The sequence below is a fragment of the Gadus macrocephalus genome, chromosome 5 (genome assembly GCF_031168955.1).
Source record: "Gadus macrocephalus chromosome 5, ASM3116895v1".
Lineage (NCBI taxonomy): Eukaryota > Metazoa > Chordata > Actinopteri > Gadiformes > Gadidae > Gadus > Gadus macrocephalus.
In genome coordinates this window covers 950,302-966,718 of record NC_082386.1, presented here as the reverse complement: position 1 = coordinate 966,718, position 16,417 = coordinate 950,302, and the positions used below count along the sequence as shown (strand labels likewise).

The 16,417-nt window shown below is 44.8% G+C and overlaps 1 protein-coding gene across 1 annotated transcript; it reads right to left on the bottom strand.

Annotated features, from left to right (window-relative positions):
* Positions 1–9,762: 9,762 nt before the first annotated feature.
* Positions 9,763–14,251, bottom strand: LOC132457646 (uncharacterized). Its single transcript, XM_060051918.1, has 12 exons — positions 13,838–14,251; positions 13,158–13,299; positions 12,770–12,992; positions 12,544–12,670; positions 11,950–12,248; positions 11,703–11,793; positions 11,364–11,480; positions 11,206–11,281; positions 10,879–11,130; positions 10,408–10,579; positions 10,123–10,271; positions 9,763–10,004 (listed from the first exon to the last, which is right to left on the bottom strand). Exons 1-12 carry the CDS (start codon positions 14,186–14,188, stop codon positions 9,763–9,765), a joined length of 2,241 nt encoding a protein of 746 aa, XP_059907901.1. The 5' UTR covers positions 14,189–14,251.
* Between the last annotated feature and the right edge of the window lie 2,166 nt (positions 14,252–16,417).

Below are 16,417 nucleotides of genomic sequence, written 5' to 3'. Positions count from 1 at the left end.
AAGGGTTGTAGGGGGGAAAACTCTGACTGTTGTTTGTGCGTATGCACCAAACAGCAGCTCAGAGTACTCAGCCTTCTTGGAGACCCTGAATGGAGTCCTGTATGGGGCTCCAGTAGGGGACTCCGTAGTTCTGCTGGGAGACTTCAACGCCCACGTGGGCAACGATGGAGACACCTGGAGAGGCGTGGTGGGGAGGAACGGCCTCCCTGATCTAAACCCGAGCGGTCGTTTGTTATTGGACTTCTGTGCTAGTCATGGATTATCCATAACAAACACCATGTTCGAACATAAGGGTGCTCATAAGTGTACCTGGTACCAGAGTACCCTAGGCCGAAGATCGATGATCGATTTCGTGATCGTGTCATCTGATCTGAGGCCGCATGTTTTGGACACTCGGGTAAAGAGAGGGGCGGAACTGTCAACCGACCACCATCTGGTTGTGAGTTGGATCAGGGAATGGGGGAAATTTCCGGATAGACCTGGTAAGCCCAAACGAGTAGTGCGGGTGAACTGGGAACGTCTGGAGGAGGCCCCCGTCCTAGGTATCTTCAACTCACACCTCCGGGGGAGCTTTTCTGGCATTCCTGTGGAGGTTGGGGGCATTGAGCCGGAGTGGGCGGTGTTCAAAGCCTCCATTGCTGAAGCTGCGGTGGCTAGCTGTGGCCTCAGGGTCTTAGGCTCCTCAAGGGGCGGTAACCCTCGGACACCGTGGTGGACTACGGTGGTCAGGGAAGCCGTCCGACTGAAGAAGGAGGCCTTCCGGGATATGATATCCTGGAGGACTCCTGACTCGGTTGCAGGGTACCGACAGGCTCGAAGGGCTGCAGCGGCTGCCGTGTCGGAGGCTAAGCAGCGGGTGTGGGAGAAGTTCGGAGAGGCCATGGAGAAGGACTTTCGGTCGGCTGTGTTTCTGGAAGTTTCTGGAAGTGTTTCTGGAAGACTATCCGGCACCTCAGGAGGGGGAAACGGGGAACCATCCAAGCTGTGTACAGTAAGGATGGGACTCTGTTGACCTCAACTGAGGAGGTCGTCGGACGTTGGAAGGAAAACTTTGAGGAACTCCTGAATCCGAATAACACGCCCTCTATGTTGGAGGCAGAGCTCGAGGTTGATGGTGTTTCGTCGTCAATTTCCCTGGTGGAGGTCACTGAGGTAGTCAAACATCTCCGCAGTGGCAAAGCCCCAGGGATTGATGAGATCCAGCCAGAAATGCTAAAGGCTCTGGGTGTTGAGGGGCTGTCATGGTTGACACGCCTATTCAACATCGCGTGGGAGTCGGGTACAGTGCCAAAGGAGTGGCAAACCGGGGTGGTGGTTCCCCTGTTCAAAAAGGGGGACCAGAGAGTGTGTGCCAATTACCGGGGTATCACACTTCTCAGCCTCCCTTGTAAAGTCTACTCCAAGGTGCTGGAAAGGAGGGTTCGGCCGATCGTCGAACCTCAGATTGAAGAGGAACAATGCGGTTTTCGCCCCGGACGTGGAACTACGGACCAGCTCTTCACTCTCGCAAGGATCCTGGAGGGGGCCTGGGAGTATGCCCATCCGGTCTACATGTGTTTTGTGGATCTGGAGAAGGCGTATGACCGGGTCCCCCGGGAGAAACTGTGGGAGGTGCTGCGGGAGTATGGGGTAAGGGGGTCTATCCTCAGGGCCATCCAATCTTTGTACTCCCAAAGCGAGAGCTGTGTTCGTGTTCTCGGCAGCCAGTCAGTTTCGTTCTCAGTGGGTGCTGGTCTCCGCCAGGGCTGCGCCTTGTCACCAATCCTGTTTGTGATATACATGGACAGGATATCGAGGCGTAGTCATGGTGGGGAGGGGTTGCAGTTCGGTGGTCTGAGGATCTCGTCACTGCTTTTTGCAGATGATGTGGTCCTCATTGGATCATCGGCCTGTGACCTTCAGCACTCACTTGATCGGCTGGCGGCCGAGTGTGAATCGGCTGGGATGAGGATCAGCACCGCTAAATCTGAGGCCATGACTCTTAGCAGGAAACCGGTGGATTGCTTACTCCGGGTAGGAAATGAGTCCTTAGCCCAAGTGAAGGAGTTCAAGTACCTCGGGGTCTTGTTCGCGAGTGAGGGTACTATGGAGCGTGAGATTGGCCGGAGAATCGGAGCAGCGGGGGCGGTATTGCGTTCGCTTTACCGCACCGTTGTAACGAAAAGAGAGCTGAGCCTCAAGGCAAAGCTCTCGATCTACCGGTCGATCTTCGTTCCTATCCTCACCTATGGTCATGAGGGCTGGGTGATGACCGAAAGGACGAGATCGCGGGTACAAGCGGCCGAGATGAGTTTTCTCAGAAGGGTGGCTGGCGTCTCCCTTAGGGATAGGGTGAGAAGCTCAGCCATCCGTGAGGAACTCGGATTAGAGCCGCTGCTCCTTTACTTAGAAAGGAGTCAGCTGAGGTGGTTCGGGCATCTGGTAAGGATGCCCACTGGGCGCCTTCCTTGGGAGGTGTTTCAGGCACGTCCAGTGGGGAGGAGACCTCGGGGAAGACCCAGGACCAGGTGGAGAGATTATATCTCAACACTGGCCTGGGAACGCCTCGGGATCCCCCCGTCAGAGCTGATCAATGTGGCCCGGGAAAGGGAAGTCTGGGGCCCCCTGCTTGAGCTGCTCCCCCCGCGACCCGACCCCGGATAAGCGGATGACGATGAGGATGAGGATCACCATTAGACATTTCTGAGAAATCATGGAAGTACAGTGCCGGTGACAAGGTGGGGCATTTGTGGGCCATGCCCCCCCTAGCAGCCATTGGAGCACAGTTATAATTATTACTATTATAATAAATGTGCAAACTGTAACTTCAATGAAATAAAAGAAATACAAGGGGAAATCGCATTATTTTGGTTGTACATGCCAGGTTCGGTCAATGCTCATTGGTTGCTGAGTAAAATTTTTATATTTGCACGCAAAATCCAAATAGCCGCTAGCGGCTAGCAGCTAGTTTGAATGGAAAATAGTGTTGCTGCATTTTATCTCATCACGATTTTATCAGTTTACATTTTAGGCCTATGTTAAAAAATGGATTACGAAAATGGCTTAGACCTCCTCCTCGTCATCTAACAGCAGACTCTGACACTCCGGTCACCACCACTACAGCGACTGCGACGGTATCAGAGAGCCGAGATGGCCCTTCTGCTAATGCTTGCTCCGGACGACGGAGCAAGCAGCACTAGAGCAACCAGAGCAATGATCAACAACCCCCCCAAGTCAGCGGACAGTGGTGGTCGATGATCTCGGGACTGACAGACCTGTCCAAACTGTGTTAAAACAGTATCCTGTAACGCTTTACAGTGGTAAGGGGCGATCATTTGTTGATAAATGGTTTCACAACAGAGAGTGGTCGGAGTACAGTGTCAAGGTAGACGCAGCATTTTGTTTTTGCTGTCGGATGTTCAGGAACGTAAGAAAATCTGGAACATTGGATGCCTTCGCGAATGTGGGCTATAGTAACTGGAAACACGCTATGGCTAAAGACCGTGGATTTCATCAACATGAAACTTCAAAAGACCACATCGCTTGCTATGCAAAGTGGAAGGAGAGGGAGATGCTGCGCGATACAGGGAATGAAGTGTCAACCCTTGTTAATGCAGAGCAACTAACAAGAAACCGCTATTATGTAGGCTCACTAATAGATGTGGTTTTGTTCTTGGTTGAAAATCAGTTGCCACTACGGGGGAAGCTTGACGCTTTTGATGGCATGTCGGAGGGGGGGTCTGGACATTTCCTTTCCATGCTTTATTTCACCATCAATAAAGATCCTGAATTGGCTAATGTGGTGAAGACTATCCCTCGCAATGCCACTTAGACCTGTCATGACATGCAAAATGAACTCATAAAAACACTGAGTGCTGTGGTGACAGAGGCTATAGTGGAGGAAGTTGGTGACTCCTACTACACTTTGAAAGTTGACAGAACACGTGACCCCACTGGATATGAAAACATATCGATTGTGCTACGATTTGTGAACGAGTCCTAAGAAATTACAGAGCGTTTACTGTGTATCTCTACGGCCCAGAAAGGTATCGCACAGACATTAACTGACACCGATCTTTCTGAGCTTAACAAGGTTGGCCTGGATTGCTCAAAACTTCTGAGTCAGGTTTATGACGGAGCCTCCGTTATGTCAGGGAGACGTGGTGGTGTTCAGCAAATTCTTCAAGAGAGGCTTGGACGTGAGATTCCATATGTGCAGTGCCTCAACCATCAGTTGCATTTAGTTGTTGTTTTTGTCATGTCTGCAGAGGCTGCGGTTAAGGATTTTTTTGAGGTGTGCAATTCCCTCTACAAATTCTTTAGGAAGCCAACAGTTGCTATGCATTATACAGGGAAACACCTGTCAGCGCAGCACAGCGTTCTATTGAGCAGCAGAGCATTCTATCGCGCAGCGCAGCGTTCTATCGCGCTCAGTTTATTTAAAGGGCCAGACAACGAAAACGTGCCGGTTCACCATGTTTCAATATTGAGGGGATTTTGCACCCCCAACCTTATCTTTGGGGGTGCAAGAAACCTTGTGCCCCCCCAGAGATGGCGCCAGTGGCTAGTCATCTTTCCCCTATAAATGGGGTCTGCCGGAGCTGCCGGACCGCTGCCGAAGCTTCGGCCTCAGCCGGACGACTTCGACGGCGGCCGACAGCGGGGGTAGGTAGCTCAACATCCAAGCAAGTGCCATAGTATTAAAACCATATGTTCTCAGTTTGGAAATCATTATGTCGTGGTCGACGACATCAAATGCTGCACTGAAGTCAATCATGACTGTGTCAACCATATTCTTGCTATCAATTTGTGACAGCATCAGTTAACTGAGCGAGAGCAGTTGAAGTTGAGTGACCTTGCCTATAAGCATGCTGGGAACACGAGAACAGTTTATTATTTGTAAATAATCTTGAATAAGCTTGAAAGCTACTTTTTCCATCAGCTTACTAAGAATTGGAAGTATGCTAATTGGGCAACGTTTTTTACCATTGAATTCTTTCTTTTTGTCCTTGGGTAGGGGGATGACCTTGGCCTCCTTCCAAACCCCAGGACAGACTCCATGTCTTAGAGACTTATTAAATATGTGGCAAATTGGAGCAGATACATGGCATGCAGCAATTCTTAGCAGTTTGCCATCTAGCATGTCCGTCCCGGCAGGTTTATTACATGGCAGTGATGACAACATCTTCTCAATTTCAGAAATACTCACTGGTACAAAATCGAATTGACAGCTTTTACCCTTCATGATATGATTTTAAATTAAAATGTAGGAGGAGGAGCCATCAGAAGGCGTCATGTTTCCTCTCAGATTTTCAACCTTGTTTGTGAAATAATTACTAAAATATGTGGCAATTTCCATTCGCTTAGTCAGGTAAGCTCCATCGACCCCTATAAATGAATTTTGACATGTACTTGATCTTCCCATTATTTGATTAAACATTTTCCACAATTGTTTTCCATCGTTTCTTGAGTCAATGATCTTGTTCTTATAATGTACTTTTTTAGTACTCCTATTCATTTTAGTTACACGATTTCTTAATTTACGGTAGATCAACGTGTCAGAAAGTAGTCAGACAGCTTTTTAGCCTGGTTACGTTGCTTCATGAGTGCTTTGAGCTCAATCCCTATCCAGGGGGCGCCATTGGCCCTGACAGTTGTCTTTATGACAGGAGCATGCTTATCTGCAATCTGCAAGAATAACCTCAAGAATGTACTCAAAGCAGCTTCAGGCTCCTCCTCAAGACACACAGTTTCCCAGTTAACATGTTCCACTTCATCTATAAATCTTGCCTCATTAAAATGTTTCAAAGACCTTTAATGTATAATCAAGCTAGGAGCTTTAGGGAGCTTGGTTTTCCTTTTAATTGTGATTAAGTTGTGATCCGTAAAGCCAAGTGCTATTGATACTGTCTTTGTACATTTATCAGGGAACATTCGTGAATAGGTGGTCAATGCATTTGCGTGATTTTAACCCATTTCTATTTATGGTTGGTCTGGTTGATAGTGTAATGGTCTGTGTGAGGTTACAGGCATTAGCTACAGCCATAAGTTTATTTTTAAGCGGGCACATAAATTTTAGTGTCCCCAGTCAAATATATCTCTCTGTTTTCATCACTAGATTTATCCAACATCTCGCAGATTAAATCCAGGTATTTTATATCGACACTAGGTGGTCTATAGCAGCACCCAACCAGTATGGGTTTGGTCTGTGGGAGGTGAACCTGAATCCACAGGGCCTCGATATCATCCATCATCAATAATTTCTTACTTTAACAGGAATGTGATTCTGCACATACACCTCCACCATATCTTGTTCTATCTTTCCTAAATAGTGTGTATCCCTCCACAGCTAATTCAATACCCCCAAAAGAGGCGTCAGATGGGTTTCAGATATAGCCATAATGTGTATATCATTTGACTTCATTACCATACATAACTCAGGGATTTTATTTCTTAAGCTACAGATATTCAAGTGAGCTATCAGCAGGCCTTTTCCCGGTAGATTAATATTAAATGAACCCATGATGAAGTGAGAGAGCGCTTGATGACGTAAATTGCCTTTCAGCATTGCTGCAACTGCAGCAAGAAACAAAATAATAAAACCTTTAGTCGGTAATTATAAAAACAACAAAAAGGTATCATTGAAAATAGGGCGCGACCGATTCATCGGCCTGCCGATTTAATCGGCCGATTATAGCCTTTTTGAAAATAATCAACATCTGCCAAAAAGACGCAGATTACAACCGATTTTATTTTTATTTATTTATTTATTTTTGAAATGTTATTGCGCTTAGTATCCTGCAGATTGCGCTCCTACTCGCCTTGCTAACTAACAACTTTAGCTGGAGTAAAAAAGAGGAGATTGAATTTTACCGTGCAACATGAAAGCACGCTCGCTCAGGCAGCTGCGCGCTCACCTCACCAATCTACACAAGATGCGTTGTTTGAGCATGTTGTGCCTGTTTTTCTTTAGGTCCCAGGCCATGTTAATTTGTTATACTGTAGACTCTAACGGTGAGACCATACTGCTCAGCACGCACGTGTTAGTCACTGCTCACGAGCGCAGCACATTGGGAGTTAGTTATTTATTTTACATTTTACATTACACTCATTTTTGACTGTAAATGTATTCTAAAACACTGAAAGGTTCTGCATTCAATTCACATATTCGTCAAAAGTGTTTAAAGTATATTTAAGGTGTCAAAAACTACGTTTTATATGCTTTTTTTTGTTTTGTTTTTAATCGGCCGATTAAATCGTAATCGTAATTTTTCTCTGAAAATAATCGGCATCGGCACTCAAAAATCAATATCGGTCAGGCCCTAATTGAAAACGATGAGTGACAGTCATTATTTGTGTGAAAGTTTCCGTCAGTTTTAGACACAGGGGTCCTACCTCACCGCAGATAGTAGCCTACCTCAGACATCGAATCTGTCAAGATCAATAATGTCATTAATGACCATGACTTTTCCGTCTTCTGTAGTCGTCGTACCTTTCAGCTTTATGAACACTTTACAGCTAGCAGTCCATGTAGACTGAATCTTGTATTGCTTCCTCAGGATGCGTGCGCACCTGGCGATCTCACCATTCCTCATGGTGAGGTGTTCGTTAATGTACACCTCCGATCCTTTTAATATCCGACCCTGTTTTAGGATCGAAATCTTGTTCTTTCTGTTGGTGAACCGAATGATGATCGCTGGTGTCGCTCCCTTGGTTCTCGTAGGCAGGGTGTGACAGGCTTCGATGTCGCTCCTGTCAAAGGAAATCCCCTTACTCCCCAAGAAGCCGACCACCTGCTGCTCCAGCGATTCCGTCTCAGACTCAGAGCGGTCTCCCCCCCGCCCTGCGGGGCCGTTCTCCGTACTCGACATTCCAAAACTTTAATAGTTTTGTCTTACTCCGTGTTCAGTCTTTTGAGTGACTGAATTTCTCCCATCAGATCCATAACTTTCTTTTGCTGGGCGGCAACTTTTACGATCTCCGCCGACATGAAGTCAAGCATTTCCATAACTCCTCCAAGCTCATCTCGTCCTCAGGGGGGGGGGGGGTAACCCCTCTCAGCCTTGCCTTCGAACCCGGCATGCTAACCTGGGTTACGGCTAAAGGTGAGCCTTGCCAGGCTGCAGGGCCTCTGTGTGCAACTTGGATCGAGGCTAGAGACGAGCCTCACCAAGCTAACTAGCGACTCAACGTGGAACGATTGCAATGTCAAACATGCAAGAGGGGAAGAGTGAGGCAGAGAGGCGATGACATGAAGTGCGGTCCCCCATGTGTTTGTACATATGTCCTACCCAAGCTTTAAATGCACCGGTGTTAAGAGAGTGTCCATTGTTCTTCAGCATCAGAGATCTAATGGACCATCAGCCATGAGTAGAGACACAATGTCCCTGTAAAGGACCCAATTTCTAAATTAGTTCAAGAAAATACAGCACTATTGAGTATTCATGAGCTATAATTATTATTATTATCATTAGCTTTTATTATTATTTATTTTTTTATATTCTGCCTTGTTGGAAGGAATTTTATGTTGAAATAATGTGCCATATTGAGAGCGAGTTCCTGGCGCAAACGAAGGAGAACAGAACGCAACAGAAACGTTAACAAAGACACAAAGATAGCGATAGTTTAAATATTTAATTGTTTTAGCACCCGCCGAAGAGGCACAAGGTCAGTGATCATGTAATAATATACATTAACATGTGTTAATGTCATTTGAAATGATTTTGTACGGTAATAAGACATTTCTTGCATGTTCATACCACGTAATTCTACTCAATGTTATGCTATACATGACACTGGCAAGGAAGTAAATGCATTGTATTTGTGTTCTGCCTATAGCTCTTACGGTGGTTTATTGGTTGAGGAATTATTTCAATAAATCAAGAAAACCATCAGTTTAAGTCTTGACCATTCATCGGTGGGGATGCTACAGTCCCTTTACCCAGGGAAACGAACATTATATATTCAAAGGCATTAAAGTATTCACGAGTATGTTCATGGTTTATGTTTACTTTACAAATCTTTTTACACTGAGTCATTTGAACCAACAGTTATAGGTGACAGGAGATGTGTTGCATACACAATAAACATGCATAAGAAACAGGCTTAAAATGACGTTTCCAACCTACTTACAGAGTTTTAAACTTAAGAATCTTTCCTACTTATCCCTAGGCAATACCGGTACACTGCGTACAGGCAAGCTATACGCTGGGCTTATGGCGTTTTAGGGAGGAGTATAAGGAAGCCTCTACCCTCTTGTGTGGTTTCAACCATTAGACAGCAATTCCAGAATGATGACCAGACCTATCAGGGCTTTCAATGGCCTAGTTTGGATGAAAATGAATAAAAATAATAGTTATGCTTATTCTGTTGTGATCATTCAATTGCCCTTAAAATGTTATAAAGTACACAGAACACATGCATTTTGGATAAAAAAAAGTTGATTGGCATTGCTTGTAATGGTTACTGAACAAAGACACAGGTTGGAATTAAATCTATATAAAAAAATGGTTAGGCACAAAACATACAAGGAACACTGATGAAGGGCTAGACCCGCAATGTTTAATTCTAATTCTAATTAATTCTGCAATAGTGTAGTCATACCCGAGGGTCAGTTGATGGTTCTCTTTCTCTCACACACACACACACATGCACACTATTTCATGCATGCATGCATACATGCAGTGATACATGCAAAAGCACATCAAGCCGACACAGTGAGCCCAGACACCGCACACAGAGGTTGACAAGGCACAGGTAAAATGATTACCAAATTATTTTGAATTATATACAAAGAAATTTCATGCAAATAATAACAACTAAATCATTGGACTTGTCCGTGGTTTTCTTGAAGCGTGACTGCCGGGCTAGGTAGAGGCTGATGGCCTCCTCCTTAGGAATCTGTTCGAAGGATTTGGCGATGGGGGCGGGTGCATCGGAGGACAAATTGGCGCCAACCTCTCGAAGAACCGCGGGTGAATTGGCGTAGCTCTCACGAAGGGCCTTCATTAATGATGTTGCATAACCTGCAGACATAATAATAATAATATTAATAATAATAATAATATTACTTTATAAAGATCATTGTCACTGATCACTCGTGCGCCATCTCAAAATATGATAGAACTGCCTGACACTGCTTACCGTATGAGGCTGCCTCTTTGATGGGACGCACCACATGGGCACCTTTTCTGAAGCGCGGATACCGCACGCAGTACTTCTCCGTCCCGTCACTTCTCCGTGCTGTCTCGCGATTGGCATTGTGATTATAATGCAGCGCCGCTAAGAGAAGCCTACAAAATAACACATTTGAGAAAACCTTTGAAACTTGGTGTATGACAAAATACTACAATAGGCACGTTAATAGGTACTATTATTACTATAAAAGGCATAATAATTGGCAGTGTTATTCCATTGGATAGCACTGACCTGCTATACATCCCAAGGTATGAAAACCCAGTGTGCTTGGGCGCGAAGTGCAAGATGAGGGAGTGGTAAGCCTCAAGGGAGAAGGTCTGGTGCTGTGGAGACAGCTGACGAACATCTTTCAGCAAGGCAGCCCTCATCATTATGTTCTCCAACTTGACTGCTGCCAATGAGCCTGAAAAGACCAAGACAGGTAGGCAGGGAGGCAGACAGACACACAGACGGAAAACGTACAAATAGACATTAGACAGGAAGATGGATACAGACAGAATTCCTTTTTGAAATGGAAACACATGAAATTGTCCTGCATATGAATTATAGCAAACATAAACAGTAAACAGAATGTTATGAGATTGCCAGGGAATGAAAAAATAATTTCATCACAAAGGTCACATGTCAAAGCATCCAGACAATTACTCAAAGACAGCAACTAAAACAAAACTATGTAGAGCGTGCATAATACCAGTACTGTACCTGGGTCCAGCCACTCTTTGTTGCGCTGATCTTCGTCTAGAGGGCCATGGGCACAACTGGAGAAGGCAGGGGTGTCATGGTCATGGATGTCCTGGATGTGGTTCACTAAACTTCTCCATTTGGCCTCCATGACCGCTGGGTTGCCATCTGGGGTTGAGGCTGCAGTCCAATAGAGGTGATTCACTATAGCTGGCCTCCACAACTGTAGTTGGTCACACTCTTTGGATGCTGCATCCAATGCCTTCCCCAGACCTGTTTTAGAACAAATGGTATTAATTGATATGCACTAACAAAAACTGCTTCAAGGTTCCAACAATGGATACATACTTTTGGCAATGTGCCACACGTCAAAATAATGCTGTGTCCCTTCAGGGATCAGCTCCTCTCTCACCCATTTGGCAACCTAAGGAGAAAAAAAACACTAACATCCAGCTTCAGTGCAATTCAGATATTTACATTCTATACTGCATTTTTATTGTAAATACCTGGCGATGTCGGTCCGTGATCAGCGTTGCCAAATGCAGGTCGTTTCCCCTCAGCAGGGCAACACTGCGCTTGAGCCCTTCAAGCTCACACCATGAGCTGTTGGGGACCTCTGAGCTCTGCAACATGACATAACAGTGTAAGTGTAGAATGCTGGTGGTGTTGAAGGAGGCGTTAATGAACCGAAGCGTTGCTGGTCCAGGCATTATGATACACTACTCTAGTTAGGCAATACACAATAAAGCTCTATGCATGGTTGTAGTGGAAAGATGTTATATTAAGATACAATCCTTTTACCAAATTGCAGAGTTCATTTCTTTGTCTAATAACATCAGGTTTACCTGAACAAGCTGAACATCCACCACCTTGTTCACTCTGTCCTCTATCAGAGAGTATGACCCATACTTTGCGCAGTGCCCAGGAGAATCTGACCTGGAATTAATTACAATTTATGTTTCAAGTTTTTAAAACCATGGTCTGTAAAGACAATCCACCATGTCAACTGCAAATGCCAACTAAAGCCACCCTACATGATAACAAATAACAAAATCAAAACGTGGAACTGGTCTAGCTCTCACACTGGTTTACCTGCAGTCACCAGCAAGAACTAGCCCGCCATCCATTGCCCGTAGGTCACTAAAATTCTTGGCTTGATCATTCTGCCAGGCCTGAACGATTACAGGGATGGTGTAGCGGCGCTGATGGCGAAAGAAACTGCTGGCACTGATGCACTGCAGGCCAAACAGGGTCAACATTCTTAGTGTCTGTGTGGCCAAACATCCAGTAAAATGAATGGCCCCACTTAACAGGAGGTTGCAGGTTGGCATGTTCCTGTGGAGCATTGGCTGATTTTGCCAGAAACGGTGGTAGCCACATGATGCACAGACCTAGATATGTAATAAAATAAAATAAAACATTGTAATCAACAGTATATCAGGATTCAATATAGAGTAAGTACTGTACATTACTGGTCAAAGGTTTCATATTTTCAATGAAACACACATGACCAATACAGTATAACACTCAAATATGATGGCATCACAAACCAGCAGACTTAAGCCAGCCTGGTACATACATTGTAAATTAACTGGCAAGACAGTCAGAGCTATCAGATTGTAATTAGATATTCAGATTTTCTAATCAGATGGCCACGTAAACAAAACTGCATGAACAAAACTGTACCTGCTTGATCTTAACAAAAGTTCCTTCCTGCTGCACAATGCTACTATCCGACCTCTCACAACAGGCCGGACAGATGGCAAAAAGGCCCATCAGCTCCTCTTGGCAAACAATGAATTTGTCAATGCAACTACAACAACAAAAAATGAGGGGGAGGGGGGCGGTGTCATTCAAACTAACAAAGCATTGAGCATTCAATATGGTCTATGTTGGTTTTCGATTATCTCACTTGTGGTGGGGGTCACACGTGTAAGGTGGCTCCTCATCAAACAATTCCTCCTCATCCATCGGCTCTTCGGGCACCCACGACAAGTCACTGATGACAGTGGCATTATTATCATCATCGTTGTCAACTGTCTGTTCAGGACTAGCGAGGGGAGTGGAGGTTTGTGGGCTGATTGAAGTCTGTGTGCCCACGCTAACCATCTTGGGCTTCAGGTTAACCTGCACAGCTGTGGCAGAGGCAGTAAACATACCCAAACATATGACAATCATGGCAAATCTAAGCGGCTATGTTTTGGTGTAGGCTATGTATTCATTTCATCAATGTGTATGGAAATGTCATACTTGCAATGTTTTAGACATAATATCTACCCCTTAAAATACCAAAGATTTACCGTGAGACCATCGGGGGGGCTTCAAATAACATTGTGTCCCAGCGTCAGAAGTGGAGGAGGGCAAGGGCTGATCCCCAGTATCGACACTCTCCACAGTGTCTACACTGGCCACGGTCTTCTGCTGTGAGGCGTCTGTCAACATCTTGCGAAAACAAATATAAAAAAGTATATTAGTATAAAGTATAATAATAATAATACATTTCATTTAGAGGCGCCTTTCAAGACACCCAAGGTCACCTTACAGAGCATATAGTCATCATACATTTTTTAAAAAACAAGACATTGTGGAAAAAAATAAATAAAAAATAAATTATTGATATAAGTATAGTATATATAAGTATATAAAAAAAGAAATCACGGTCACGGTCAAATACAGTATATGTGAAACAGAACCGTAGCAGTCTAGCACTAACACAAAACGCAAACACACTGTTGTGAAAGCCGCTTGATGATGACGATCACTGATCCAAACACTAGCCATGAAGCTTTCATGACGATATGGACATTTACTTCAGGGCAATTTTGTTTTGGCTCATATTCGTGAATCACGAAATATTCTCTTCTAATGTCAGACTGATCATGCTTGTAGAGGAGGCTGTGTCAAAGGGAACACGGTATGCAAAATACACAGAGCTAGCTAACGCGCAGCTTGTAATTAGCAGCTATAGCATGATGCTTACCGTGGCAATCTCTCGCTTGCGGCAGACGGTGTCTCTCGACCTCGGGACAGGGCAGGCAGAGTGGTTTGCATGCACAGACGGCACGGCGGTAGGAATTAACTTCGCCGTCCTCTTACTCTTTAAACCAAGTGAGACCATCTTGGCATCCCCTGAGTGGTAATCCCCCTCCTTGAAATGCGCGCTGCATATTCTGGAGTACGCGGTAACAGAGCTAGCTGAAAAATCTGCCCGCCTAAACTTGACAAATTGCACCCAGCTTCGGAGAATCCCTTTGTCCTTGGGGAAGCAATGGACCCTATGTCCACTTTTGCTGGAGTTGTTGCACCCGCCACAAATACAGTAGAAAACCATGTTATCTACTTATACATCTACTCTCTCTCTCTCTCTCTCTCTATCTATATATATGTTATGCTATGCTATCCCTCACTATCTATCTATGTTATGTTATGCTATGCTATCCCTCACTATCTATCGATGTTATGCTATTCTATCTATCTATCTATCTATCGATGTTATGCTATTCTATCTATCTATCTATATATATATATATATATATATATATATATATATATATCTAGGCTATCTCTATTTATGTATTTACTTATATAATCTGACACTGTCACTCTCTCACTAGCGGCTTCGGCTGTCGTCCAAAAGCGGAGTACCTTACGTGACGTCATGCAATGCATTGTGGGAGAAATAAGAATCATCGCTAACCTGTGGCTAATAACCACTAATATATCACCTACTTTTCCTAATATTTATATTTTGTGATACCCTACAACATCAAATACAATGGATAATTGTTTAAATGTTTATTACCAACTAGAAAATTGCCAGAAAAGAAGAAAATAGAAACCTGCACCATGCCCTTTAAGGGCATTCATTCATTACAGTAGTCTGGGCAATCTGCATTTTTTATTCTCAACAATGTTAAGGAGGATCTTCCTCCCTCTCCTCACTGGAGAAGCCTCCACTGGTATGTATTATTACTATATATTCACAATATAATAATTCACAATATTATTAATTATAAAATTATCATTTAAATCCACAAACAACATATGTGTAATCCAGGGCATATAAAGACTGGGACCAGAAAATAATTACTTTCTCTCCATAGAAACCCATTCATATTTTTCGATCTCATAGGTCCCATGGGCTCAACCGGAAGGGGCGGGACTTCGCCACTCTTTTCGATTTGGAACAACACTAGCCGCGTTTACATGGACACATCTATGCCGCATAGATTTCTATGCGGCATAGAAAATGGTCATGTATACGCCTCATTCGGAATACAATTATCTGTTCGGCATAGATTCTATGCCGAATAGAAGAGGTGGTGTAGTCCGTTTTAAATCGCCATGTATACACTTATTCCGCATAGAATGGGGTTTAACTTAGTGCAGCCGCAGTAGTTCGCAATTGGTCCACTGAGCTCCGTCTGTACTTTTAAGCACACCGAACTTCACCGCTGTCAAGGAAAGTGGATTTATTGCCTGATTCACGTCTTTGTTATCACTCCGTAAAAGTAGTCCGGTAAGCGTGTCCGGTTGCTAAGCGACGGGACACATGGGTGTTTATTAATGACGTGTTCGCGTATCGTAGTGTCCGCGCTCGTCTGAGATAACTGTAAATGAGTAGGCTACTACTAGTACTTTTGCAGGCTGAACGTTAAAATACTTCTTATCTTAGAGAGATGGCAGCTGCAGTAGTTCGCAATTGGACCTTCGAGGATTCCTGGTCACTAAATTCCCGTAAGACCACTCTCTCCCACCAGTCTTGGCTGCGGACTCGCATCCAAATTCCTCTTGTTTGCGGCGGAGCTTAGGGTAAATATAAAGATCTGACGTGAAAATGACGTTGCTGCGCTGTCGTCCTCCTTCTTAATTGAAGGAGCAGGCAGAGAAAAGCTCTCTCCTGCTGTGCTTTCATTAAAATCTAATTTAAAATCCCCGATAGTGATAAGACATCCATTATGTCGCCGCCGGTCCAGAGATGTGTCAGGTGTGCGCGAGAGACGGACACTTTTGTTACTGCCATGTATACAGTACATTCGGAACACATTTTAGGAACAGATCTATGCCGCATAGAAATCTATGCGGATCAGATGTGCCATGTAAACGCGGCTACTGACATCTGAAAATTACATGAAAAATCAGCGCACTTAGTGAGTGCGGAGGATAGTGTCCTACGTTTAAGTGTACTCATGGAAGTATGGATATTGAACACAGCACTCAGGCCCCCAGGAGCAGTGCATACTTCCGCAATCCACTAGTGCTCAGCGGCCAAGCCTGGTATTGCAGCTGTTTTAGCGGGCTGGGGACGGGTCCCTCGATTCATGGAGAAGTACCCCATTTCCACTGCAGGGTGCGGAACGGATCGGATCGCAAAGGTGCGGTAGGGAGGGGGCAGTATAGCCCAGCTCAGTTCCGAGGTCGCGTTTCCACTGCCGACAGTACCCTTGGTGGTAGGCCGGATGTCAATCGCCGCGGCAGCTACGTAAACATCGTAAACAACGTTTTCCTCCGCAAGAATGCAGACGAACGTCTCCACCTCCTTGTTCGCCCAAGCAAGCTT

What these genes read in the sequence shown, in the direction of transcription:
- LOC132457646 (XM_060051918.1), bottom strand. Translation starts at nt 14,188, where the DNA reads ATGGTTTTCTACTGTATTTGTGGCGGGTGCAACAACTCCAGCAAAAGT. An exon ending in GCAAGCGAGAGATTGCCACG is followed by an intron (nt 13,300 to 13,837) that starts GTAAGCATCATG and finishes TGTTTTCGCAAG; the next exon opens with ATGTTGACAGACGCCTCACA. An exon ending in GTTCTTGCTGGTGACTGCAG is followed by an intron (nt 11,794 to 11,949) that starts GTAAACCAGTGT and finishes AATTAATTCCAG; the next exon opens with GTCAGATTCTCCTGGGCACT.